Source organism: Haliotis rubra, unplaced genomic scaffold, assembly GCF_003918875.1.
Source record: "Haliotis rubra isolate DU_JTF1 unplaced genomic scaffold, ASM391887v1 Scf731, whole genome shotgun sequence".
NCBI classification, from domain to species: domain Eukaryota; kingdom Metazoa; phylum Mollusca; class Gastropoda; order Lepetellida; family Haliotidae; genus Haliotis; species Haliotis rubra.
Genome location: NW_025767448.1, coordinates 413287 through 440257, shown reverse-complemented (window position 1 = coordinate 440257; position 26971 = coordinate 413287). Strand labels below are relative to the sequence as shown.

Sequence of the window (26971 nt, the reverse complement as noted above, 5' to 3'; positions counted from 1 at the left end):
TGTACGCTCTAAGGTAAGTGTAATCTTATAAAAAGGTACACACTGAGTTCTCGAATGAAAGCACTTTTCCTGCATTATCACACAAAGGACGTTAGCTCTCACAGAGAGCCTTGTCCTAACCTAAACCTAAACAATTTCATGATATTTAACGTCGCTTGGAAACAGTTCCAGAAACCCTGAGCATCTTGCGAGTATCTAGCGAGCATCCTACGCCACCAGTCATCTTTGCTGACTTTCGCAGTGTCCTTATGGCTTACTGCGGGGCCCTGTGGGGTCTGAAGTTCCGGAGCTGCCCGGTGACATCACCCCCAGACCACACCCAACTGTCTGGCTGGTTTGTGAACACAAGAAGGTCTTTCGATGTGCTTGGCATCACCGGGTTGATTAGTGGAGCCGTTCCGGAGTTTGGACCTCCAGGTCCTCCTGGCAACTGTGAACCACCAGGACCACCAGCTACTGGATCTAAAGGATTACTAGCGAGTTGATCTCTCCCTACTGAATTTTCTATAGTAGGTCCTCCTGTTTCAACGAATGCTTGCGGGCTTGGTCTGGGGAGGTTGCGTCGTGTAGGTGCACGGTTAGGCCAAGGCTGGCCCTGGCTGGATGGAGGTTCGCCTGGATTTGGTCCAGACCGGCTGAAAATGGGTCCGGGTCGTTCGAAAACTGGTCCAGGCTGGCTAGGACCGATTAGGTCGAGACGGGGATCGCCCAAAGGATCAGAAAAGCCGGGACCATTCGCAAGATTTATGTTAGGTTCTCCGAGTCCGTTGGATGGGTCAACGAACGGAGTCTCGTGAGATATGGTTGGATCGACGAAAGGCGTCCCGTGAGATATGGATGGATCAGGGAACGGAGATCCGTGAGATATGGTTGGATCAACGAAAGGATTCCCGTTAGATATGGTTGGATCCACTATGGGCGTCCTTTGAATGATGGCTGGATCAACAATTGGCGTCCCGTGAGATATGGTTGTGTCAACTACGGGCGTCCCATGAGTAATGGTTGGGTCAACGAAAGGCGTCCCGTGAGATATGGATGGATCAGGGAAAGGAGATCCATGAGATAGGGTTGGATCCACGATGGGCGTCCCGTGAGTTAGGGCTGGATCAACGAATGGCGTCCCATGAGATATGGTTGTGTCAACTACGGGTGACCCGTGTGTACGAGATGGGTCAGGGAATGGAGATCCATGAGATAGGGTTAGATCCACGATGGGCGTCCCGTGAGTTAGGGCTGGATCAACGAATGGCGTCCCATGAGATATGGTTGTGTCAACTACGGGTGACCCGTGTGTATGAGATGGGTCAGGGAAAGGAGATCCATGAGATATGGTTAGATCCACGATGGGCGTCCCGTGAGTTAGGGCTGGATCAACGAATGGCGTCCTATGAGATATGGTTGTGTCAACTACGGGCGACCCGTGTGTATGAGATGGGTCAGGGAAAGGAGATCCATGAGATATGGTTGTGTCAATTAGGTGTGTCCCGTGAGATAAGGTTGGATCAACGAAAGGCGTCCCGTGAGATATGCTTGTATCAACTACGGGCGCCCCGTGTGTATGAGCTGGATCAGGGAAGGGAGCTCCATGAGAATGTTTGGGATCCACCAAGGGCGTTCCGTGATGACTAGTGGGGACAGCCATCGGTTTTCCACCAAGGTAGGAAGGATCTGGTCCAGTCCCTCCAGTAGGGAGCACAGGATCACCAGGGGGCTTTCCGTGTGGATAGACAGAGTCTGCGATAATCTGGAACAACAACACACGATTGCTTCGTAATGATCATATTTTTAAGACGTATCAAGAGAACGTTATTAGCACAATCAAACTTTAGGATGCCTTTTAATTTACACAATGGATATTAAATTTCCATAATTATTCCTAAACTTCGATACTTAAATGCTTCCATGAAGGTAACCAATTAATATGACATTGCAGTCAGCCGATCTGTATTTTGCTTTATAGATATAAAAGAACAGAAAAAAAGTGTTGAGGTTTGGTCACTTATTCTACATTAGAATACTCTGTGACATAAACGTTGCATTATACATGGAGAGGTAGTTTAAATAGTTTACCTGTGTTTCTTGTGGAACAGCTGAAGTTTGTCCTGGGTATCCTGCCTGACCGGAGGACCCTGTGTTCCTGTTCCTGTTCCTGTATAGTTCCTGGCCTGCTGCCAGGCCTTGTTGGTAGATGTCCTTGGCCTTGAAGAGGCCAGATGTCTTTTTGGGGATTACTGAGGCACCAGCATCTCCGCCTGTAGAGGACCGGTAAAGCTTCTGTAACGAGGAAAAGGATGCCAAGTCGCCGGTAGGTGGCACTGCAATACCTCCATCAAATGTCTTGGCTTTTGCAGACGACATCTGAACAGGGCTGTTAAGGGGTTTGTCCTGACCTGCAGACAAACTGGTTCGGTAGAGGTTTTGAATTGAAGAAAATGACGACAGCTGTCCCGCAGACGGAGCACGGGTTCCAACAGGTTGTGAAGGGAAAGCAGGATCAGATGGTCGGCTTGGCAGATTGGGTGAGTGGATTGGTTGACCAAGCGCTCCAGATGACGTCATTCCGCCAGTATGCAGAGGCTCTGACGTGTGGATGACGTGGGTTGTCTGAGGTGGTCCCAATAGGTGTGACGAGGCCAAGTGTTGACCAGACCGTATACCGCCTTGATATGTTCCTGTCATTGGCTGGTTGTAACCGCTACGGGATGACGTCATTCCACCACTATGCAGTGGCTCTGAAGTGTGGATGGCGTGGGTTGGCCGGGGTTGGCCCGATAGGTGAGACGAGGGCAAGTGTTGACCAGACCGTATACCGCCTTGATATGTTCCTGTCATTGGCTGGTTATAACCACTACGGGTTGACGTCATTCCACCACTATGCAGTGGCTCTGAAGTGTGGATCACGTGGGTTGCCCGGGCTTGGCCCGATAGGTGAGACGAGGCCAACTGTTGACCAGACCGTACACCGCTTTGATATGTTCCTGAGGAAGGTTGGCCATGTGTCATTGTTATTGGCTGGTTGTATCCGCTACCGGATGACGTCATTCCACCAGTATGGAGTGGCTCTGACGTGTGTATGACATGTGATCTCTGCCCATGGCTGTGTCCATGGTCACCATTAGCGTGCCCTGAGACGGGGGCTCCACGTTGCCATGGATAACCAGATGCAGCCCGTCTGTTTCCTATAGAATTGAATTGAATAATATTAGTTAAGACAAAGCACTTACATTTTAAGTCGGGCGCGTTAATATATATTTAAAATAACGTGGCAATGCAATGATTATTTTAAACATATTGTATTTGCAGATGAAATAATATATGATTTTTAATTTTTTTTAAATTATTGTGATTGTTGTTTTACGCCGCAGTGATTACAGCTACATTACAGTGCATTCAAAATAACTGGACCAGACAAATTAGTGACTTTAAGAATGACCATTCGAACCAGGTCCTTGAACGGTTTCGTTTGAGAAAAATAGAACGAAAGAACTCACTGTTCAAAGAAACTGCAATATATCTCGCCGACGAGATGTCCAGAAATGCGCCAAACACCAGGCAAAATGAAATGGTTTTCATATTCTCCACAACTCTCTGAAAAAAAGATCGACAAACATATAATAGTAAGTAAGTGAGTCAGTTGGGTTCAACTCCACATTTAACAGCATTCCAGTTAACTCACCACACGTAAGCTTGATTTGGGAGGGTATTCCGAAGTAATGCAAACGTTTACTACCAGTGAGGATATAGTTCTGAGAAAGCGACAGATATATTTATACTTAACAATGTATATATCGAGCTGAATCCTCACGTTGTTTAGAGGGGCAGTGGGGTAGTCAAGTGGTTAAAGCGTTTGCCCGTAACGCCAAAGACCAGAGTTCGATTCCCCATATGGACACAATGGGTGAAGTCCGTTTCTGGTGTCCCCCGCCGTGATATTGCTGGAATATTGCTAAAAGCGGCGTAAAACCCAACTCACTCACGTAGTTTACAATGTGGTGTGTTTGTTTTGTTTATCGCTAGTTAACGCTTGACTCCAGATATATACCTGTAAATAGTCAAATGTGGACCAGGCAATCCAGTGATTGCTATTGTGAACAGCGATCCACGCTGTAGGCGCATGAGGACACACATCATGTCACCGAGCTTGACCATCCTGTCCATATCGCTCTAATAACCAGCATTAGTTGCTAGAGATCTATTCTAACATAGGGAGAGTCAACAATATATTCAAGGGCAGAACAGAACCCCAAACACTGAAAACAAATACAGGAAGTGTCTACTGTAAATTTGTTACACATTTATCTTCCATAATGACAAAACAGATAATCGTTCACTGTAAAGTAAGATATATGATAAATTCTTACAAAATTATATTGTATAACATGTAAATAATAGATAAATAGGGTTTCTTAACGCTGGAATCTGAATGTCTGTTCTCACCTTGAATAGTCTGTCTGATACCACCCCAAGGAGACCAGTCCGAGTTGTCAATGCTTCAGAACACACCACAACAGATATATAGTCTCGGATACATAAAGTTGACGTATGGACTCTGAAGATTGATTGGCTGATTCGTCTATTGTCTATTCAGTGACGTCACGCATGCGCAAATGCCGTGGAAGGTTCGTGTGATCCATGACAAATGATGGATGTCATTCATGGAGACTTTATGAGGGTTGTCACTCGAATGAGAAGATGAGGGGGAAGTGCTTCAGTTGGGTGATGATTCGTCATGATTGTAACAGTTTGAAGATGGCCACAATTACCTTAGCTTGCCTTAAACCGTTAACCGTTGTAGTTCTTTGGCATTAAATAAGATCAATGGTACTTGGAGGTTATTGCCGATGTGATCGGTTCAGATTTATTGCACAACATGCTACAGGAATGAGAAATCTAGGCAACTGGCTGGAGCCTCGTCTCGTCGTGACTTGTGCTCCAGGGAATTTCAGGGTCCATCTTCATGACATAGATATTTTGAGTAGTTGATTGAAACATTCTATGGTTTGTGTCAAACATTTTGTTCGGGTTTACGTCAAAACTGAAAGCTGAACATATGTTCTTATTTTTTTGCACTTTTATAGACAAAGTAAGCAAAGATGAAAATGACGGATATTTGGTTACTTGGCACACTTGGTGAAGCTAAAGCCATTTTCCAACCTTGTCCATGTTTTGTCAGCTACAACGTTACATAATGGACACAGATTCTAGAAAGCATATATTGGACAATGGGAACTTGGAATCAGTAGGTCAAACATTGTAGGCTATGTCTTAGTCCAGGGGAATTTCGGGTAAGAATGTGTTCTAAGTAATCTATGCTGGTATTATACCCGTAAATTGATCCTCAACAACCCATGCTTGTCGTAAGAGGCGACCAAAGGGATGTTATCAATCACTGGATTGTCTGGTCCAGTTTCGATTGTGTACAGACCGCCGTCACAGAGCCTAAATACTGCGGCTGGTTGTACATGCGGTTTGTAGTGCAGTGCAGTGCAGTGCAGTCAGTGATGATGACGTCTCCCCGGACCCCGACGGCGTGGATCTTCGCTCATAATGTCAACCACTATTTCTCATTATCCAGACTATGTATATTTACAGACAGCCGTCCTACAACTGGAATATTATGAAATACCACGTCTAACAACAAAAAGACCGACAATGGTCGATCGTACAGAAAGACAACCCCCCCAAAAAAACAAAACAAAACAAAAACAAAACAAAAAAAACAAAAAATACCCAAACAAAAAACAACAACACCCAAAACAAACAATTAACCTAACAAAACAATAAATATTAAATAAATAAAATAAAAAAATAAAACAAACAAACAAAAACAAAACAATGCAACACCCACCCACCCCAACACCCACCCCGAAAAACAACTACAGCAAATAAAACAAAACAAAACTAAACTAAATACAAAACAAAACAATCATGTTAAACCAAAAAGCAAAGAAGTAAACGCTTGAAAACTCGACATGACCTTAACTTAACCTAAGTCATCAAAATGTGCACTTCCTCATGAATATTTTTCACAATAGAAATGTGTGTATCGATAGACGTTTAAAGGTTTATCACCAATTAGTGAATGGGTTATGTTTACGCCGCTACAAGTGCTATGAATGAGTGATTAATATTAAACGCCGTATCAACATTCCTGCTGCTATAAGCTGGGAGGTGTTGTCGAGCGAATAAAGAACAGTCTGTACTTCATCACAGTTCAATTACTGGTCAGGTAAATCTTCACTGTCGCATTCCACAAGTCACCGACGTAAACAGGGGAGCCTGAGATCCCTCTTCATGTACACCTGTCAGCCAACAACGTCACTGTTTCGTTACGTCACACCTATACTAGTCACGTGACTACCGCTCGTGCTGTACCTTGTATATGTCGAGCGAGAACAAAGACGCGGAAATCAGGGTGAAAGTTGATGATATATCTCAGACCAATGAAAACCTGGGTCGCAGGTGTGTTTGATTGATCATATTTTTTTATGGAAGTATTATTTGTGATAAGAAAAGACAAATTGCGGGATGTCTCATAAAAGTCTCTTCCTCAGACCATTAGACTCCTGAGGGGGGTGTTTCATCACCGTCCTGATTTAAAAACATATTGTAATGGTAGGGTTATTTTTTAGTAGAAATCAGGCTTGTTTTAGGGAGGGGACAGGTTAGGCATAGGCTGGGCTAAAAATAACACACTAGGCTTAGCCTTCAGTGGGCTGGTCCATTTAGCTCTTGAGATGTAAGGACCCGCTAGGCAAGTGCCTACCTAGTATGCTTCTTCCCCATTGTTATGCAATGGGATGGGCCAGTGCATGAGCATCTCAAGAGCATAGGGATCAGTCCACTGAATTTTTCCTTTGTGGGCATTTATTGGGTAATTTTCAGAGCATGGTTTTTATTGGGTAAGAATTATAGGTTAGGGGTATAAAAGGGCAGATTATTTTTTTCCTCTGGACTCTGGGGTCTTACAGAGACAAGAAAGGTGAGGAATTCACTATTGTTTCTGTAGACTGGGCAAACAGAGTTTTAAGTTTCTTAAGTTTTGGTTAGATAATGTTAGGTAGATAATTTTTGTTGTATTTTTACAGGGAACATTATTTAGGGGAATTAAGTTTGGATGAGGGGCAATAGTATAGGTATATTTTATAGGGTTTTCATTTTTTCACAGGATCCTTGTAGGCATTATTATCTTTGTTGTTTAATTAACTTGGTTTATTGTTGATTTCATGATATATATTAGTTGAGTATAAAATAAATTTATTTGATTTGCAAAATCTTGTGTTGGGTTGTCATTATGACTTTAAACCCCTGAATCCTGCGGACCGGAAACAGCATCCTCCTGTTACAATATATTTATAGACGCGCGAACTCATGAGTGTTTGTAAAGTCCAATATAAAACAAGTTGGCAAAATATACAAGATATACGATAAACATCATTCTCAATTATTCGGTGTGATGTACATACACTACTGAGCAAAAATAATCTACATCCATGTTTGATGATGGTTAAAACTGAATCCAAAACGGCTTTTTCGATGTTGATGTATTTGATACCGAGTCGTGTTCTTGGGGTCAGGTCTGCATCCGTGAAGATCCGGGTTAGAATTGATCTTCAGTAACCCATGCTTTCCGTAAATAGGCGACTAACGGGATCGGGTGGTCAGGCTTGCTGACTTGGTTGAAACATGTCATCGTATCCCAGTTGCGTAGATCGATGCTCATGCTGTTTATCACTGGATTGTCTGGTCTAGACACGATTATTTACAGACCGCCGACATATTGCTGGAATATTGCTGAGCGCGACGTCAAACTAAACTCACTCGCTCACTCACTTAGGTCTGATGTATTTCGGTGACTGTTTTCAGTCGCTCAACGATTTGCTAAAGCTTGTGATGTTTTGGTCAAATCCAGGTTTAAAGTGAATACTTACCTTTGCCCAGTTTACATATCATTATGATACATATGCAATTATTGTTGCTTACAACGATATTTAAATCTATTTATTAGAAATACATGATTTATTAAAATGTTTTATGAAATATAGTGACAATACTTTGAGATGCTCCCCAGAAAGGACCTTGAGGGAAGTGATATGATGTCAATTCCTACCATTAATTACGCATTAGTTTTATCACATAGCTTTAGGTCATTATATTAGTTTACATCACTGTTCTGCAGTCAAAGAACATGTACTTTGTTAACTATAAGTGTTTTATGATAAAAGCCCCACATGTTTACAAAGGGGGTCAACATTTGGCTGAGGGGCAGATGTTAAATAGTACAAGATGCCTGTGTTATGATTGGGGGTAGGTGTTAATTAGTACAAGATGTCAGTGTTATGATTGGGGAAGATGTTAATTAGTACAAGATGTCAGTGTTATGAGGTCATGTAAATGTATATTTACACACACACGGGTGTGTATTTCAAGTTATTTCACTAACAATACAAGTTATATTTTGCTGTTTAAAAATCACAAGTCAGACTCACAAGGTATAATTCTAACCTGAAAGAAGAGGATTTTTTTATGTACCCCATTTTGTAAAATAAATTGTTAACATGCTGTAATTTTGTCAACGCTGTTATCATGACGACATTGTCATGATATGACTCTAAGGTGTTATTTAACTCAGGACAGAAACAGAAATATATTCTGTTTCACAGTAACTGGTATGTGTTTGTTAACCTTGTAACGTCAATTCAGTGATTACAACTTTATAGGTTATGGTCCATTAGATAAAAAGTCAGCAGACAAGTTACTAACTTACAGAGATGACTTTAGTTGAATATAAGAAATGAAAGAAGAGATTTATTTGAGACTGACATACGATATGGCTATATAACAATGAGTAATTTACTTAACCTACATACACGCGTGACCATTGGTTTAGCACCACATTAGTCCAAGAGCAAGTTTAATAAAATTTTGGTCCAAACAGACCATCATATTCTATCACTGGAATGGAAAAGCATGTGCCTCACACAATATCTCAAAAACAATGGATCACGTGTTCGCCAAAAAGGTGGGTGTGCTTGATTATCGCTCGTGTGTAGCTGATATTTGTTTTAACTTTTATTTGTCAGAAACAACTTGCAACACACTTTCTGTACAAACATTATGTTTATGAACAAGAGTCTCTTCACATTATTTTTATAGTATATTTCTACTGGAAGATAATTCTAAGGTTCTTTCACAGATGAAACTATATCATGTTCGCGGCAAAGGCCTGCATGACACCCCGATGGACCTGGTGACCTGATCGACAGGATCTAGCGTCGTCATGATCCCTAGGTTTCTCCTCATCCTGGTACCCATCCCACTCACCATAGATCTGGTTATGCATTCCACAAACATTATGCAAAAAGGCAGAGGCGGCAATGAAACTGCAGGGAAACTGCATTCTTGCACGACTTATAAGTCTGTGATTGAAAACCTTGAAAAAGAGCATATCTCTGTGAGAATAAGGTTTGAGAAGCCATGATCTTAGGATGAAAGATCTCCGAGGTTAACTACTAGAAGGGACATCTCCTTGTCGGTGAGCATAAGTTTCCTTGGCCACTGTGGAAATTGAGAAGATTCTTCACCACGACAAAAGATCTTAAACTTTGCAAACAATCTTGCTTTCGAGGACACGAATAGTTCACCCAATGTTATGTATATGAACACATTTTTGTGATCACATATTCCTTGAAATATCAGTGAGTGCCACCCTTTCCTATTTAGTTAGTCCCCGTGGGATTCTTGTGGACCAATTATGACTATGTGGCAGCCGTCTTTTGCCCCCGTATAGTTTGGGAAATTCCACTATTTTCTCGAAACCTTGAATGACGTCTCGGATATCTTCATGTTTACGGAAAACCACGGACTCGTCTAGTAGAACATCATCAAGAACTGGGGCGTTGGGGTAGCCTAGTGGTTAAAGCGTGAGCTCGTCATGCCGATGACCCGGGTTCGATTCCCCACATGGCCACAATATGTGAAGCCCATTTCTGGTGTCCCCCGCCGTGATGTTGCTGGAAAGCGGTGTAAAACTAAACTCAGTCAGTCAGTCATCAAGAACTGAACAAACATTAATACAATCAAAGACCGTTGTTTAACCAACTCCAAATAGATTTACAACTGTTCTGTACTCTGCGGTTGAGGCAAGCCAGTACAAATCAATAGCAACCTTTTTCTTGTATCTAAAGGAAGACCTACATAGATTTCTTTTGGGACACTCTTCCACTTTTGGTATGAACCAACTCAAATCCATCTTTAGGAGTTCTAATATTGTCATACCAATTTTTGTCGTCGTCTGATCTAATCATATCGTCCCACCATGGTGATTGCCTGTCTTGGAAGGGAAATTTTCTCTCCGATAGCTCCGCAGTATGTCCACTACAACGGCAAGCTTTTGACTAAGGATATTTACATACAACATTTACGTACCTTGCTTATCTATCATGCGAACGCATCGTAAATTTACATCTACACATGTGTGTATATTTGCATATATGTAAATATACTCACATATGTAAATCATGTGCATGCGAACAGGGTATAAATAAGTCTTATGACACACTAATTCGTGTTATAACCTCTATTTATTAAAACTGCCAACAAGCCAGCCGTTTTCACTCATTAATCTAGGTGCTCAGGGCACTCACATGAACCCTTTATTCCGTGGGATGACCTTATTGTGCTGTCTACTTGTGTATAGCAAACCTGTCATACACCATTGAGTCTGTGTCATCACTTCCTATCGAGTACCTCGTGCCTATAGAAATATGCAAATAACCTTATTATTACGCATGTCTCCAACGAATGTCCTTTGTTTGCAGGGTACATGGGAGTTGTCATTCGTTACAAATCGGCTTTTTCCGTAAGTGCATGAGGACATTCAACGTGTCCCGGAATGACATGACCTGGTCACGAAAGTTTCGGAACAAGAGTTCAGATTGAATCGCGCCAAATCGTGCGAGGATTAATAAAAACATTTACTGTCATTGCTGTTACAGGTGACACGTGAGCGTCAAAACAACCTAGAAACAACACACTGACATAGTCATTTCCAGTTCATAATAATCCATTACACGACGTATGTAGATGTACACGACAGCACTAACTTATATATGATCGATGAGGACATTTGTTTCGACACCAAACTACATTTCCGACCTATTGATTGACTGGGGGAGTATCTATTGTCACCCAAGGCGCAAAGATAAACTTGCAGGTTGGCTTCATTCGGCTGCACGGTGACGTTGTCTCCACACACGGTGTCGACAGTGCAACATCAACAATGCACGTTGTAAGTGAAACTGTCCCCATCGGTGGATGTGTTGAATTGGAATTATCGTGGTGGACGTTTGGGTGCCCTACACGTTTTGGTACGTTCCTCTGGGTATATGTATGTTCCACTGCTGAATGTTCCAATGCCGTGTACAAATGATAATGAAACAAATGATACCCACAAAATTTAACGGATGCAAAGAATTAAAAGCTGCTAAGTGGGGCTGCTAGGCAAACCAGGATTGATTGAGTGAGGGAGTGAATATGGTTTTCTGATGCTTTCTAGCAATATTCCAGGAATATCACGGCGGGGGACACCAGAAATGGGCTTAACACATTGTGCCCATGTGGGGAATCGAACCCGGGTCTTAGGCGTGACGAGCCAACGCTTTAACCACTAGGCTACCCCACCGCCCCTCCTATTATTAAGAGGAGCCTGTAGGAACAGTGTCATTAATCAATGGATCAGGTACACCAAACTACGTTATAACGAACTGACGGATATAACGAACTGCATCTATGTGCTAACACTGACAGTATTCTTCAGTCGAAATCCTTATAACAAACGGACTAATATTTGTGGTCTATTTGTTTGTTATAACCGTCGTTAACTGTTGTAGCTTTTATGTCGGAAGACGGACATGGTTGTTTCAGTCAATGAATCAACAGAAGAGAGTGAATGCTATTTTAGACGCACCCAGCAACCATCCAGATGTGTATCACGGGGGCCTATGACTGTTCCAGGAAAACCATAGCCAAGAGCTATAATTGACAAATAAAGGACTTTCTCTCACGAGTGAATGAACGAGTGTTTGAGTATGGTTTTACGTCGCTTGTAGCAACATTTGAGCAATAATTGTTAGCATTTGGGGAATCGAACATAGGTCTTCAGCGTGACGAGCTGACGCTTTAACCATTATGCCATCTCACGAAGCAGAATGTAAGCTTTTTATCCTTTTGATTATTTCAATCGTAAATTTAATAAATTTCCTTGTTTTAGATAACAGCATACAAAAAACATGATATTATCTGTACCCATCGACCAAAAATGTTTTACATATCCATTTTTATGACGTTTCTGTCTGTTGGAAAATATTTCAATAATTGAACAGGTTTATCGTTGAGCATATTCTGCGTATGTTATAGGTATATGATGAGTTTTCCGAATGATAAATTCTCAAGCAGTTTTGGTACTGTTAAACATTCCAAGAAAGTGTCACCCTTTCAGAGTCAGTACCATCCCTCGTGTACATTAACACAGTTCACCAAACCAAGCTGGGGAGTATGCATATGTGGGTTAGTATTCAGTCTGTGTCTTTGCTCTTATACATTTATGGGTTTATTGTTAACGTGACACATGTGTTTAGCCAAAGCAAATATTATCAATGAAAGTTTGTTTCAATGTTTTGGTTAAGTTGGGATGTTGTTTGTTTAGTTTTACGCAGCACTCAGCAATATTCCAGCTATATGGCGGCGGTCGGTGAATAATCGAGTCTAGACCAGACAATCCAGTGATCAACAGCATAAACATCGATCTGCGCAATTGGGAACCGATGACATGTGTCAACCAAGTCAGCGAGCCTGACCACCCGATCCCGTTAGTCGCCTCTTACGACAAGCATAGTTGCCTTTTGTGGCATGCATGGGTTCGAAAGCTTTCGAAGCTGCGAACGGCAGAAACATATGTACGAAACGTAAGCGTATCAGAAGACGGAACAGATGTATTGGAATGTAATGAAAGAGGACAATACCACACCAAGTGGAAGCAGTGCCCTGGTTTTATGTCCTTTGTTCTCCAGGTCGTCCGGACCACTATGAATGAGTCAGTCGGTTAGTGCGTGAGTGCGACCGTGAGTGAGTGAGGAAGTGAGTGAGTTTTAGTAATATTGAAGCAACGTATGAAGCTGGGGGCACCAGAAATGGGCTTCACCCACTGTACTCATGTAGGAAATCAAACCTGGGTCTTACTGTGACGAGCCAACACTTTAACCAATAGGCTATTCCACTACCTCGTCAAAACGACTCATTTATGGATTCAAACTGATGGAGTGAGTGAGTGAGTTATTGTTTAACGTCACATCGGCAATATTGCAGCTATACCGTGACGATCAAACTGATGGAAGTCATCAAATCAAAATTGCATAGATCGATGCTTCGATCCATCAGTCACTGAACTGTCTGGTCCAGACTTGAATATTTACAGATTGCTGTCATATAGCTGGAATAATGCTGAGTGCAGTCTTGAACAACAAAAAAAAGCTTAATACAGGCAACCAACATGTTAGGAATTGACACATATACTATTCACACTTTGTTAAGGATCACAACAATTCACAACTTTACTTAAACGTAGATTCATAATTTGAAACTGTATCCATTTAAAACTGGATAAATTATAATATGGTAACCCCTCTTTAGGCAAACAGCCGCTTTAATCTTACCTAATGCACTTGATACATGAGTAACCATGAAAATGGTTTTCATGGCACCAATCAACCATTTTGCAAATCATGGAATGAGTCATTGACAAGTACACAACACCTGTCGATAGCAGGTATGGGTTCCACAAGATGAAATGACATACTGAAAGCAAGGATCCATGCTTACAATAATAAGCTTAGATATTTAAACCAAATTTGATCCCACATCATGGTTTTCTGTTGAATCCATGATTTGATTCTTAGCAAATTGTGAATACTATATTTTCCTGAACCCAAACACAGTTAACTGACTCAACAATAATAGGGGTGAGGTCAAAAGATGTTTATTTACAAAATGATCATCTTCCTTTGACTGAAGGACATTGTACATGTTACAGACACCCAACAATAGCATTGCCTTGTCATGTACTAGCCTCACCAACACAGATCATTTCCGGCGCTTCAGTTGTCACAGAATTTAAATGTAAATTCTGAAACAAGATGAACAGATGGAACATCTCCAATTCTTGTGACTTTTCTCCTCATTCTGGCACATTTTTATTAATTCTCAATACTTCTAAACAGGCAGATTTTGTTGGATAGAGACAACAGTCCAAATCCTCAAACGAAACCTAAGTCTTCTGCATTTGACCAAGCAAGCACCATCCACACCTGGCCTCAAGATTTAAGGTCTTTTGAGGACAAATTTCAAACGTCAAGTCCTTTTGAAGCATGACCTGACACGTTAAGGCCTTTTGAGGCCTGACCTCAAAGAAAAAGGACTTTTGTAGGCTGACCTCAAGATTCCGCTTCCTGACATGCCTTAAAGGTCAAAGTCTTTTGAAGGCAGACCACAAACATCAAGGCTTTTTTAAAGCAAGAAGTATAATGAATTTTGTAGGCTGGCCTCAAAAGTCAAGTCCTTTAAAGCTAGGCCATAAATGTCCAGGTCATTCAAGCTTTTGAGAAGCTTGTAAAAGCAGCCTATTGTTGCTCTATTTCCCAGAAGTAGGTTGTATTTTTCCAGAACATTGTCAGATCAGATTTACAAAATATGGTGAGTATGACATTACTTAATTATAGTCCATATTCTACTCACAGACACCCAGACTTGGACTCGACCATTCACAAATGCTAGGCTCAAACTTAGGTATGGTATGAGAAGCATGATACCTCAAAACCCCTTAATGTCCTAAAGTTTTTGAACTTCTAGCAAAAATGAAAACTGATGTATGTCAAACATAATCAAATCATGAAAATATCCCAAGACCGTTTATCTCTTCCAATCACTGTGATTTACCTAAATCCCAACAGAAGCATTGATTAGATCACCATTTAATGACCCAATGCTACTGTCTGTTGTAGTATGAAGTATTGTGTGGATGATCTGTACAATGAAATAAATATCAACAATTGTCCAGCATGCACTGCCATTATTTCCTGCCTTTCCTTCGTAACGACTGACCCTCTCCTGAGAAGGCTTCGAAGTTCTTGTCATCCTTGTCCTGGCAAAGAAAGAATTGAGAATTTGGGAGTTCAAACACATCAATGCCAGAGCATAACCATATCTGGTTAAACAAATCTAAAACAGATATATGAAGGCAAAACAGCAGTGAATGGTTCACTGATGACCAATGATGACACCAGGTGTTTGTACAAATGTTGAGGTGAGGTGAAATTGGCTTTAACGTCGTGCTTGAGAATATTTCGCTCATATGACGCCGTGCATGCTGGTGTATGTGGATGTACGGCTGCTTGTACTAGCCCAGACTGAAGCTGGTTTTATAGTGCTAGCCCACTGAGATACCATGCCGCAGTGAAGCATGAATATCCCACTCAGACACATTATACTGACTCCGAGCAGACCAGTCCTTGTTGTACCCATTAATGCCGAGAGCCAGGCAGGGACCAACAAGTACCATATTTTAACATCTTTTGGTATGACGCGGTCGGGATCGAACCTGCGACCTTCCGCTCTCCGGGCGGACGCTCTCACCACTACACCACTGAGGCGGTCAAAAATGTTAAGAAATGTATACAAGATCATCACTGTGGGATTAATCATGTCATTATTCAAGGTCTAAAACCTTATACTGGGTTTGATAACAAGGTGGCTACCTGTATGACACAGCCATCCTTGTCTTTATTTTAATATTATTATTTTAATAAGTCAATAAAAAGTTCAATTCAATGACAAAACTTGTGAAGAATGAAGAGATTGGTAGATTAGTTGAAATAATATTTAAAATCAAAAGCCAGTACCTACTATATACTGGAGATACTTTTACTGACAGGTACAGGTCTAGCTGTGTTTAGTGAGTGAGTGAGTTTAGTTTTATGCCACACACAGCAATATTCCAGCTATGACGGCAGTCTGTAAATAAAGTCTGGACCAGACAATCCAGTGATCAACAGCATGAGCATCTATCTATACAACTGGGATAATGGATGATTGTGTCAACTAAGTCAGCGAGCCTGACCACCGATCCTGTTAGTTACCTCGCATAACAAGCATAGGTTGCTGAAGATCAAAGCATGGGTTGCTGAAGATCAATTCTAACCTGGATCTTCAAGGGTCCTGTGTTTAGTGGTACACCAAAACTGCTTTGCATGTGTCAATGTCTTCAGGTCAAGTCTTTCCATGTGAGTTACAAAATTAATCAATCAACCTGACAAATATATAACTTAAATGTTACTTATAACTGCAGGAATAGATTTCCCTGCCACACAGAGGATGGACTTACGCCTGGCGGCTCCCATTGGCTACTGGCCTGGAGGTTCTGATGAATGTCAAGGTCCCTCGCTTGTAGCTGTAGTTTGGAATACCTCTGAAATATACCACAGATTAAAGGAACACGAAATATTCATTGTCGTCCATGGAAATTTACTATTTAATCTGAATACCTCTAATTCATTTTGAGTAGAGTATTCACCCATATTCTAGGTTTATTTGGGGTCTTGGGACATCGAATATGTGCAGAGTGAAACCTGTGTTTCTAGCATGAAAAGCTTACACTCTTACCCTTTCCGAATTGCTTGATTTAAACAGATCCTTGGTTCAATTGTCAGAGCTGAAAGTTCATAAGAAACTGATTCAAACTAAGGGAGCTAACTCCTGACCTGGTTGGGGCACTGTTTGATGCTACAGCTGAACTGTCTGTTCCTTTCTTCTTTCCATCAAGACGGTTACCTTGGCCACTGAAAGCCTGCATTGATAGAACCAAACATAAGCAAATCATCAGATTGGTAAGGATAAACAAGATCTCCCCCCAGCACATTTCTATTAAATAAATTGACCAATCCCTAAATAATGTGTTTTTCCTCTTTCATATAACAATCAATCATTGCAACTTTATCATGCAAATCTACTTACTCTGAAGGCACTGTCTACAGCATCTGCACCAGTGTCCATTTCCTGAAAAACAAAGTCAAACATTCAAACACTATTATCCTTAAGAGTCCAGGGCCTTGATGCACAAAGCGTTCGTAATGTTACAACTGGTCTATTGTTTATCAAAGGCTTACCAATGCCGTAGAACAATGAACATTTTGTGGATGTGAGTGAGTGAGTGAGTGAGGAGTGAGTGAGTGAGTGAGTGAGTGAGTGAGTGAGTGAGTGAGTGAGTGAGTGAGTGAGTGTGTGAGTGAGTGAGTGAGTTGAATGTTTAATCCTGCTTTGGACATGTGCTACAGGATTTCAGGGTGATTGTTAGGTGTTCCCTCGTCATGCCGTAGACCTGGGTTGATTTCCAACATGTGTACAATGGTAAAGCCAGTTTCCGGTGTTCCCTGCTGTGATTTTGCTGGAACATTGCTAAAAAAACGCATAAAACCAAACTCATTCACTCACTCTCTTCTACAGGATTTCTGTTTCACATCAGCTTGCCTTTGGGGGAAAAGGCACAATGACATCAAATTGGAATTTGACAAACAAAATGGCCAAAAGTCAATTTTTGCATAAGGGCCTTAACTCTGCACAGTAACACTTTATATATATACGGTTTGTGCTGTCAGTAATTTGTTTCAGGTGTGTCATGCAGAGCTCCACAAGTTTCACGAGGCACTGGAGTTTCACACTTCAACACACTGCACACTTTCACACAAAAAACATACTCCACCTGACTACAATAGTGACAATGCATCCGATGAACGTGTCTACCCCTGTAACCATGGATACGAAACTCACCTCTCCATCTGTGGCTAGAGATTCCTCCTGCTTCTGGGAGCGTGGTTCCTGGTAACCAACGGGCGGGGCAAAGTCTACCTGTACACAACACACAAGCAGAACTAGGCTACAATAACCACAATATGTTTTAAAGACTATTTTCCTTTTTTTGTAGTGTTCCTGAATTTCATGACATTTTTATATTTAATTCAAACCCATCAGCAGACAGATATGTTAATGGTGCTGACATTTTATTGAAATCATCAACAGGACCATGTGTGGTAATACAATTATTGGCATGCTGAACACTGGAACATAACTAAATTAACTGAATGTGAATTTCCTTAACATACTTTGGGGGAAACTTAACATGTATCTCTTAGTAAACTGATAGAGAACTAAACGTAAATCTCTTTAAGCAAATGTTCATGTGACATGAAACTTAATATGACATATCAAAGTAAAAAATCTAACCTAACAGCCCAGCTTCAATATGGCTTTTGTTGTTGCATTCTAATGCTAACAACTGTAGTACTATCTATATGCCCCACCTGAATGAGCTACCAAAATGAAGTTCTATTCTACACCCTATCATGACAATATGTCCTTTAATGTCTTCAGACTACTAACACATACAAGCATCCGGACAATCATTTATTACCATTATTATTATTATTATTATTATTATTCTTATTCTTAAGGTATGAAACATGTTGGTGTCGGACTACCAGAGATGCCAACCCTAATTTAGCTTAATTAGTATTTTGGCCAAAACTGATGCAACAGTTAGTTTTGAGGGCCAAAAATTTGTATGAACTTTTCCAAAGAATGTTCATATTTAATAAAATATGTATACATATTCTAAGAACTTTTATTAACATTGTACTCCACTAAATCCATAGTAAGTATCCACAAATAGCTTGTACTGAATAAAATGTGGATGAAATTTATTGTGTATGCTATTTCATAATTTAATTTAATGTATTTTTAAAACAATTCATAAATTGTTACTGCTATATCGTGGTCGCATATTTTGTGTTGTTTTTTTCGTAGAATAAATATGATAAAATGGTATATGGGTTGGCATCTCTGGACTCTCTGCACACCTGTCTGACTCAACGCTCACGCTTATCCTGAAACTACAGGGAATATGACCATTAAGGGACACACAGATCCTCTTCACAGAAAGAATAAGAAGACTCCATGACAGGAAAAACATCATGTTAACTTAATTTTAAACCATGTGAAATATGCATTATGTCGATGCGACATAAAATCTCCAAATCATCATCCACTTATTGCCCAATCTGAAAGCATTATCTTAAAACAGTTCAGATGATTGATGTTTGGTCAAAGTTCATTCACTTCAACTTGGTCAACAGGTCAATCTGTGGAATTGGATATAAGCTGTGGATGGTGTTAATAACCACCCTTTAGTCAATATTCAAACCACTTTTTTTAGCTCTCTTAGCGTTAAGATGGTCATAAGTGCCATACCCTAACATTGACTACTACGACTATCTTAGCGCTTAAGACAGTCATAAGTGCCATACCCTAACATTAACTTATTTACTATCTTAGCTTAAGACAGTCATAAGTGCCATACCCTAACATTGACTTCTATCTGAGTCTACTTAAGACAGTCATAAGTGCCATACCCCAACATTAACTTACTGACTATCTTAGCTTAAGAGAGCTTCAAAATTCTAGGCCCTGGACTACCAGAAGCGTGTACTTACATTCATGTCACATTCAATGATGGACACTGCAGTACCGGGCTTGGTTTCCAGGACACACAACTCATAGATCTGAAATACAGACATCAAGGAATTGTACAGACACAGTTGGCACTATTACAATAGCAGGTGTGTTTGTTATCATTAGGGCTGCAACGATTCACTCAGACCTCGATTTGAATTGATTTTCGATACTGACCCTCGATTCGATCATTTTTATTCGATTCTTCATACAAGTAAAAATATCATATTTCATTTAACAGAGTCGTCTTTTAGGGGAAATCCATCGTCCGTTATAATGTCAACCAATCACGTTTAAGCCTTATTTCAGAGCTCGAAACTGCTTGAGTTGGACTTCTGGCTGTGTAAAATTGTTTAACGTAGGGTATTCAAAAATCGAATCGAAACTCGAAACTAAGGTGTCAGATTCAATGAATCGAACCGAATTGTTGCAGCCCTAACAGTCATATAGGACCATTCATAATTTATGGCTTGGGAGTGCGGGTGGGGTAGGGGTGCAGGTAGTTTGGGGGTGTGTGTGATGATGATTTCTACGGAGAACCATGTACAATGTGAATGACCACCATGCATGTAATCAATGATACCCACACAACCATAGTTTTTTTTTACTGAAAGGATTTTTGTAACAGAGCTAATAACAGATCTTCTGATATTGTTCTGATGAGAATATTTTGCTTTTTTGCTGTGAATCTAGAGTGATAGAAGGAAAGACACCACACCACATATCATTCACTATACAGCCCTAATGGCCAGAATATGAAGGACACTTGTCACCAATTCTTGTCGTTGTATTTGATGGCATACCACATCTCCTTTCAGTTAAACACGCAAAAGTTCCTCAGGAGCATTTTCAAGTCTGTACATAACAGTTAAGGAGACAAAGCTGGCATCTGTTTATCACATGATTGACATTCACAATCACCATAAGTCTGTGGAATTGGTAAAATTAGTAAATTTTGATGGTGATAACCGATTCTAACTCATTAACAATTACCTAGAGTAATAAACCGCTGTGGTGTATAAATTAACATCCTACAGGACTCAACTCAAGGAACTTAATGTGACATGTAGCTGTTGCATGAACATACAGTTGCCAGATACTAAACCAATTGTATCCGGTGTCTCCATATATTTTCTCACAGTCGAAACTAGTGTTGGGAATTGATGTAAATCTCATAATTGATGATTGGTTCATCACAACCCGATCAATCATCGAAAAATAATTGGTTAGGGTGTCATTTATCAAATTTTCCTGGTTATGTTTGTTAATGCACAAAAAATAAAGAAAAACATGTAGTTCTCTCGGTTTTTTTCAAGAAATTGCACAAAATGCATTTGCAAATTTTTCACATCTTTAAAGGATGACTAGTGTGTTAGGAACATACATTTCCTGGAGTTGTTAAGATAAATTTAATCAGGACTTCGGAACGCAGCTTATAGTGCTTATGCCATGTCGAGACAAAATCAACTTTTGAAAAAATATTGTTATTGCCAACAAGTGTCCCAAAATTGTTTGTGTTTCATTATGAGAAAACGCGGATCGATTGTTTGGTGCTTTGTCATTGCGAACCAATCTTCGATTATTTCAATTAATGGGACCACCACTAGCTGAAACACGAATTAGGTCTTTGCCTTTGTCATATCAATTACTGAAATGCTGCTGTAAAACATAACAGGAACACAAGCTTTAAAGTACCATAGTTTCATGTTAATCTTCACCGGTATGACAAATAACATATCAACAATACAAATGTTCAGATCTCAAAGAGACTGAAAGAATATTGACAACAGTGGGCTATGAACGATAAAAAGAAAAATACAAGCCATTTCGAATATTTTCCACTTACGCTGGAAGGTGGAGTAGCCTAGTAGTTAAAGCATCCACTGCGTCACATCACCACATGGGTACAATGTGTGAAGCCCATTTCTGAGTGACCCAACCGTGGATATTAATAATAATAATAATAATGTGTCCATTTATATAAGCCAAACTCCACACTAGGTATGCTCATAGCGCTAACAATCAAAGGCACAGCACATTTTACCCCGATAACCCAAGCTGCCTGTTAGGGCGCTAGAAGGTTATAGTCATATGACTTTTTCCACCGGTACCCATTTTCCTGCTGGGTGAACAGAGACAATTTTGAACGAACTCACTTGCCTAAGGTGAGACCATATGTGTCACATGTGCTTCGTTGTGGGGGCAGGACTCAAGTCCTAGAAACTCTCAGTCAAGCTGCCAAACACGGTCACCCATCCAAGGACTCTCCGAGCTTGACGGCTGCTTAACTTCACCGATTTGTGACCTGAGCTTTGAGCACAGGACCCGCAGCTACCACCACTATTGCTGGAATATTGCTAATATGTGTATACAGGCTAAATTCTCCCCACTTGTGTCCTCGATCTTCACAATACCAGAATTTCACATCAATGTGCACGCTTCACAACTTTATAAGAGTATAGAAGTATTACATGTATCTGGTTGGAAGGATACACAGCTTTTGGATTGGTGATGTCGAGGGAAGTCGACGGACTGAGGCTGGAATTTGGCAAAGGTGGCAACTGAGAGAGAAACATTCTCTATCTGTATCAGCCCACCCTCATCTAACAGAAGGTTTCTCATCATCTGAAAAAGGTTAACAAGTTTCTAATTATCTGAAATATGCAAATAGGATTCTGATAATGCTGCTAAATTAATTCAGAAATAGACAGTGAATTACTAAAAACACAAAGACCTTGGTTCTGATATCAATAACATCTGTCCTCTGCAGGAAATGGAAATATGTCTGTAGTCATCTGGAATAAAGCAAATCCAGGCATAGCTAAAGGGGCATAACTCTGTTCAGTGACAACTCTGCATCCAAGACACAAATTTTGAACAACAAAGCAGAAGATATTTGAGAAAAGAATCATTACTGACAACATGACTGTATATTTTCACCCTCAGCTTGTTAAAGGCCTGACATATTCTGAAAGTCTGTGAATACACTTGGCTGCCGTTGTACAAAACAACCTTTGTGCTGCAACAGTCGTAAGTCTATGTTAAGTTAAAGGAGTTACGAGCACTAGACTGCCTTGTACAACGGTACCCTGGTGTTTAGGAAGGTCGTCAACTCAGAGTTTATTTGAGGTTTGAGCTCAACATTTAAAGAATCAGTGTTTCCTACACTCTTGAAATTTAATTGTCTATCCATTCTGTCAAACGTTTGACCTGAAATGAATTCAAGGTTACTCAAGGCTGTTATATAAGCTGACAAATCACTGCATCTTTGAGCGTCACTCACCCAGTATGGGATGTATATCCGGCCCTCGTCTGCCACAAATTCCAGCACGCCACAGTGCGCCTCTCGACCATGCTTCTTGTTGGTCAGTTTGAACAACATCGGGTACTGAATGTTGAGACGAGCTGCAAACAAACACACACACTGACACTGCAGCACAAGATGATTCAGGATTGCAGATAATCTTGAAGCCATTGAGTATTCATTCACATAAGATCATGGTTAGCATTCATACGGGGTACATGATGGTTGTCCTTCGTCTGTCAATACATTGTTTCTCCCCTTTGTACTGTCTATTGAGTTTTGTAGTCCAATGAGGTCTACTCAAAATACTTTTGGGAAAATATTAAATTAGTTTTACTTGACTTGTTGCCTAAAAGTGTGAATCCAGGTCTCAATTTCACAAAATGAAACCTATTTGCACCTGATGCAACCTTAGGGGCCGTTCATAAATTATGGTTACGAGGGTGGGGGCCGGATAGGGAGTGATGATGATTTTAAGGGGGAAGGGGTTCAGCAATTATGTTCTGGGGAGGTAGGGGGGCATCAATTTTGCACACATATATATTTGGGGTGGGGGTGGTCAGCAATTTTGTACATAAAGATATTTAAGAAATTATCCTTAAAAATTATTGGAAGGGGGTGGGGTGGGGTGGGTGGCATTGATTTTGAACATGTTATGATATGCACGTGTGTGTGTGTGTGTGTGTGTGTGTCACATACTTCGTACGTAAATTTTAGGGGGGTCATTCACATTGTACATGCTTCTGCATAAAAATCATCATCACCCCAATGCCGTAAATTAGGAATGGTCCCTTAGGTAACATTTTGCATATTTTCCGTGATCATCCATCTGATATGGATGTCGGATGTTTCATTGTTTTACTATTTTATTTTCATCGAAGTCAAAGTAAGTCTATTGTCTATCATGTTCACTGACAAAACATTCTAATTGTGTACTGTTGTGTATTTGAATCCTATACACTTCTAAGGCCGTGGCCAAACAGAACACAATAAACCATGTTGAGCGTTTACTCAGGAAGTGGGGTTTACAAGCAGGGGTCCCCAAGGGACGCAAATATAATCAGCTTGACGCCACCGTCACACAAGGCTCCAGGAGTTTTCTCCCATATATGTATCTACCATACATGTCCATACACTGCATGTACATGATCATGCATAACAACAGACATTGTCACAAAATCTAAGTGTACATGTATTCTTGCTGGCTGGCATCCAAGGTTCAAGAAACAATTTTTCAAATGCTATTCCTCTCTGCGTTTTAGTAAATGACAATATCTGTTTGAATTGTCTTAAATGTTGTTTGATGCTACAGACAGCTATTCTAGCTATATGATCATGATGATGGCTGTTTATAAAGGCAGGCAAGTGATTGACATCATGAGCACTGATTCATGCATTTGGAATACTATGACATGCATCAACCAAGTCACAGAGTCTGACCACCTGATACAACCACCTGTACAGGCAGCTGGAAAATGGCATTGATTGTCGTCACACATCTGACTTCCAAACATGATCTGTGAGCAAGTCTTTATAAATCAAATTCAATGAAGTTGTAATATCAATGCTAAATTAACAATTCACTGCCACAGGAATGTGTAGACATTATTGCTCATAACCAAACATTCTGCAGCTCATTTCAGACTCAAAATTATTTTGTTTGTTTTTTTGTTGTTTATGGCCTATTCAGCAATATTCCAGCAATATGACAGTTATGGTTATGGGTGAGTGAGTGTGTTAAAATTTTACATCGCATTGGCAATTTTACAGCCATATAGCTATGAAAACAAGGCAATCATTTAAAAATATCTGTCAACAAAGGACAGTAAAATAGATGGGTATATCACAATTGTAACATAAAACCAACCTGGCCATAATTAAAATAAGAAGACAGTAGATTCAATAGATTCATTGTTACCAATTAAAAGCAGGCTATAAACCACTAACAACCACAGTTCTACCACCTTACTGGGAATCAAGGGGACTTATAGTGCTTTTTGCTTCCTACATGATTTCCCCAGCAGGATTTACGCCATCCCTTGGTTATCAGTGGCTGTAGGTTATGGCTATAGTAATGGAAAATGACCAGAATAAAGGGAGAAAACTGCTTGTTTGTTTTTGTAGTCTCACCATGTTTAGGGCATCATTCATGATCAAGAAGTTTGTATTAACATATAACATTCAAATTGTCAATTCATTATTTTTTTACTGCTAGGAAAGTTAGTTTTACAGTTAATAATATTCCAGTAATCTATTTGTGAAGTATCACTTGACAATCGTTCACCTGACCTTTTTCTGATACTTCTTCCCCTGATAATTTGTAGATATTGACACCATTAGAAAAGAATGGGTTTTTTGTCTGACCAATTCAGTGGACAGTCTGGACATCACTACAGAACAAACTCACAAAGCACAAAGCAGTTGAATATACTCACTGAGCTGATCGAGAGCTGAAGGTGGCATTATAACTGAAAACACAACAGACACGATTAAATCCATGTCATATGAATCAAGACAATCTTACCTATATAAAACCTCTATGGTATTCATGAGTACAGCTGATGCATATTGTAACGCAGTTGCAGAGACATTAGTGTTGAAAGTGATAAATTTGTATTTTGAATTAAAAAAGTGTTAGAATAAAAATCCAGTTGTGATAAATGATAATAATATATTTTGTTTGTTTCTTCTCTTAATAAACTGAACTGTTTGTAAATGTCACAAACTCACTTTTGCCTCCCCTTTCCACATCCTCTCTGTCTCCCAGCATCGTGACGGAGTAGCATCGGTAGGTGGTCTGGAATGGACGACCCACCTCCGGAAACATATGTCCAAAACCAAACTGATGATGAAATGAATATTGAATAACTAAAAGTGATGCTCAGTATATTGGTAAACTGTACATGTTATATATTATTATACAGTTAGTTATTTATATTGCGCCAGGTTGCCAGGCCATGAAGGTCTGCTTAGAGGTGATTTAGAAGAAAACACCTCTGAAACAGTGAAAGTGAAGCACAGTATTCAATAGCATGATGCTAGAAAACCTTTGTCATGTCTGTCTTTGTCTGTCATGATCACAATCTACCTTTGCCTTTCATGTCCACAGTCTAAATTTGTCTACCATGTCCACACACTACCTTTATCAAATCCACAATCTACACCTGTTAACTCCACAGTCTTACTTACCTGTGTCAGTTACATAGTATACACGTGTCTGTCATGTACATAGTCTACCTCTGCCTGTAAGGTCCACAGTCAAAATGTATGTGCTATGTCCATAGTCTGCTTTGTTAGTCCATACGCAACCTTTGTCAAGTCCAATGTATACATTCGTCTGTCATGTCCAGTCTTCCTTTGATTGGTGGCCCAAAGATATTGACACCCAACTTTGTCCATGTATAGTTCCAAGATAGGTTATGAAATAATTGTGTAACAAGGTTCAGGACTATGATATCTTCTTGCAGTAACAAAAAAACAGTAAATATCATAAAGATCTTGTGTAAACACTGAAATCTAAAATCATCATGCTTAGAGTGTGTTTACAGTTACAAAGTGACATAGGTGTCATAAATAGAAAGAAGACATAAAGGACATTAGAAACTTTTACTTGTTCTATGTTTGTGACATGAACAAAACTGGTGGCAGCACATTTCACAAGATGTTTAACCTACTGTGCAACGTCTGAAATCATTTCTCAAGAAAGTCAGTTAGTTATTTTCCTAGATCTATCACATAAGCTAGAAACCCGTCTTTAAACATCTGTGTGTATACACTTTAGCGAATGACGACCAGTTAGTGACACGTACCATTTTCCAATCCGTGATAGAACTATTACTCGTTATATTAAGACGTGAATCACATATGCAATGACACTGCTTAACAGCTGAACAGGAAGTAAACAGTACGCACGTACAATCCCGGCGATATGTTTGTTTACTTCCGGTTCAACACTCACATATGGAAGCGAGCCCCTGATTGGGCAGATTCTCTGTTAACTTTTTATATGTTTTGCTTCAAATTACAATTATCCACTTTCACATCTGTCAAATG

At 40.2% G+C, this 26971-nt stretch overlaps 1 protein-coding gene and 1 pseudogene across 1 annotated transcript; both read right to left on the bottom strand.

Annotated features, from left to right (window-relative positions):
• Positions 1–253: 253 nt before the first annotated feature.
• LOC124259662 (soluble scavenger receptor cysteine-rich domain-containing protein SSC5D-like) lies at positions 254–2559 on the bottom strand. Its single transcript, XM_046693839.1, has 2 exons — positions 2071–2559; positions 254–1744 (listed from the first exon to the last, which is right to left on the bottom strand). Exons 1-2 carry the CDS (start codon positions 2557–2559, stop codon positions 254–256), a joined length of 1980 nt encoding a protein of 659 aa, XP_046549795.1.
• Positions 2560–3038: 479 nt separating this feature from the next.
• LOC124259661 lies at positions 3039–26834 on the bottom strand (annotated as a pseudogene).
• Between the last annotated feature and the right edge of the window lie 137 nt (positions 26835–26971).

What these genes read in the sequence shown, in the direction of transcription:
- LOC124259662 (XM_046693839.1), bottom strand. Translation starts at nt 2,559, where the DNA reads ATGACGTCATCTGGAGCGCTTGGTCAACCAATCCACTCACCCAATCTG. An exon ending in CTGTTCCACAAGAAACACAG is followed by an intron (nt 1,745 to 2,070) that starts GTAAACTATTTA and finishes TTGTTGTTCCAG; the next exon opens with ATTATCGCAGACTCTGTCTA.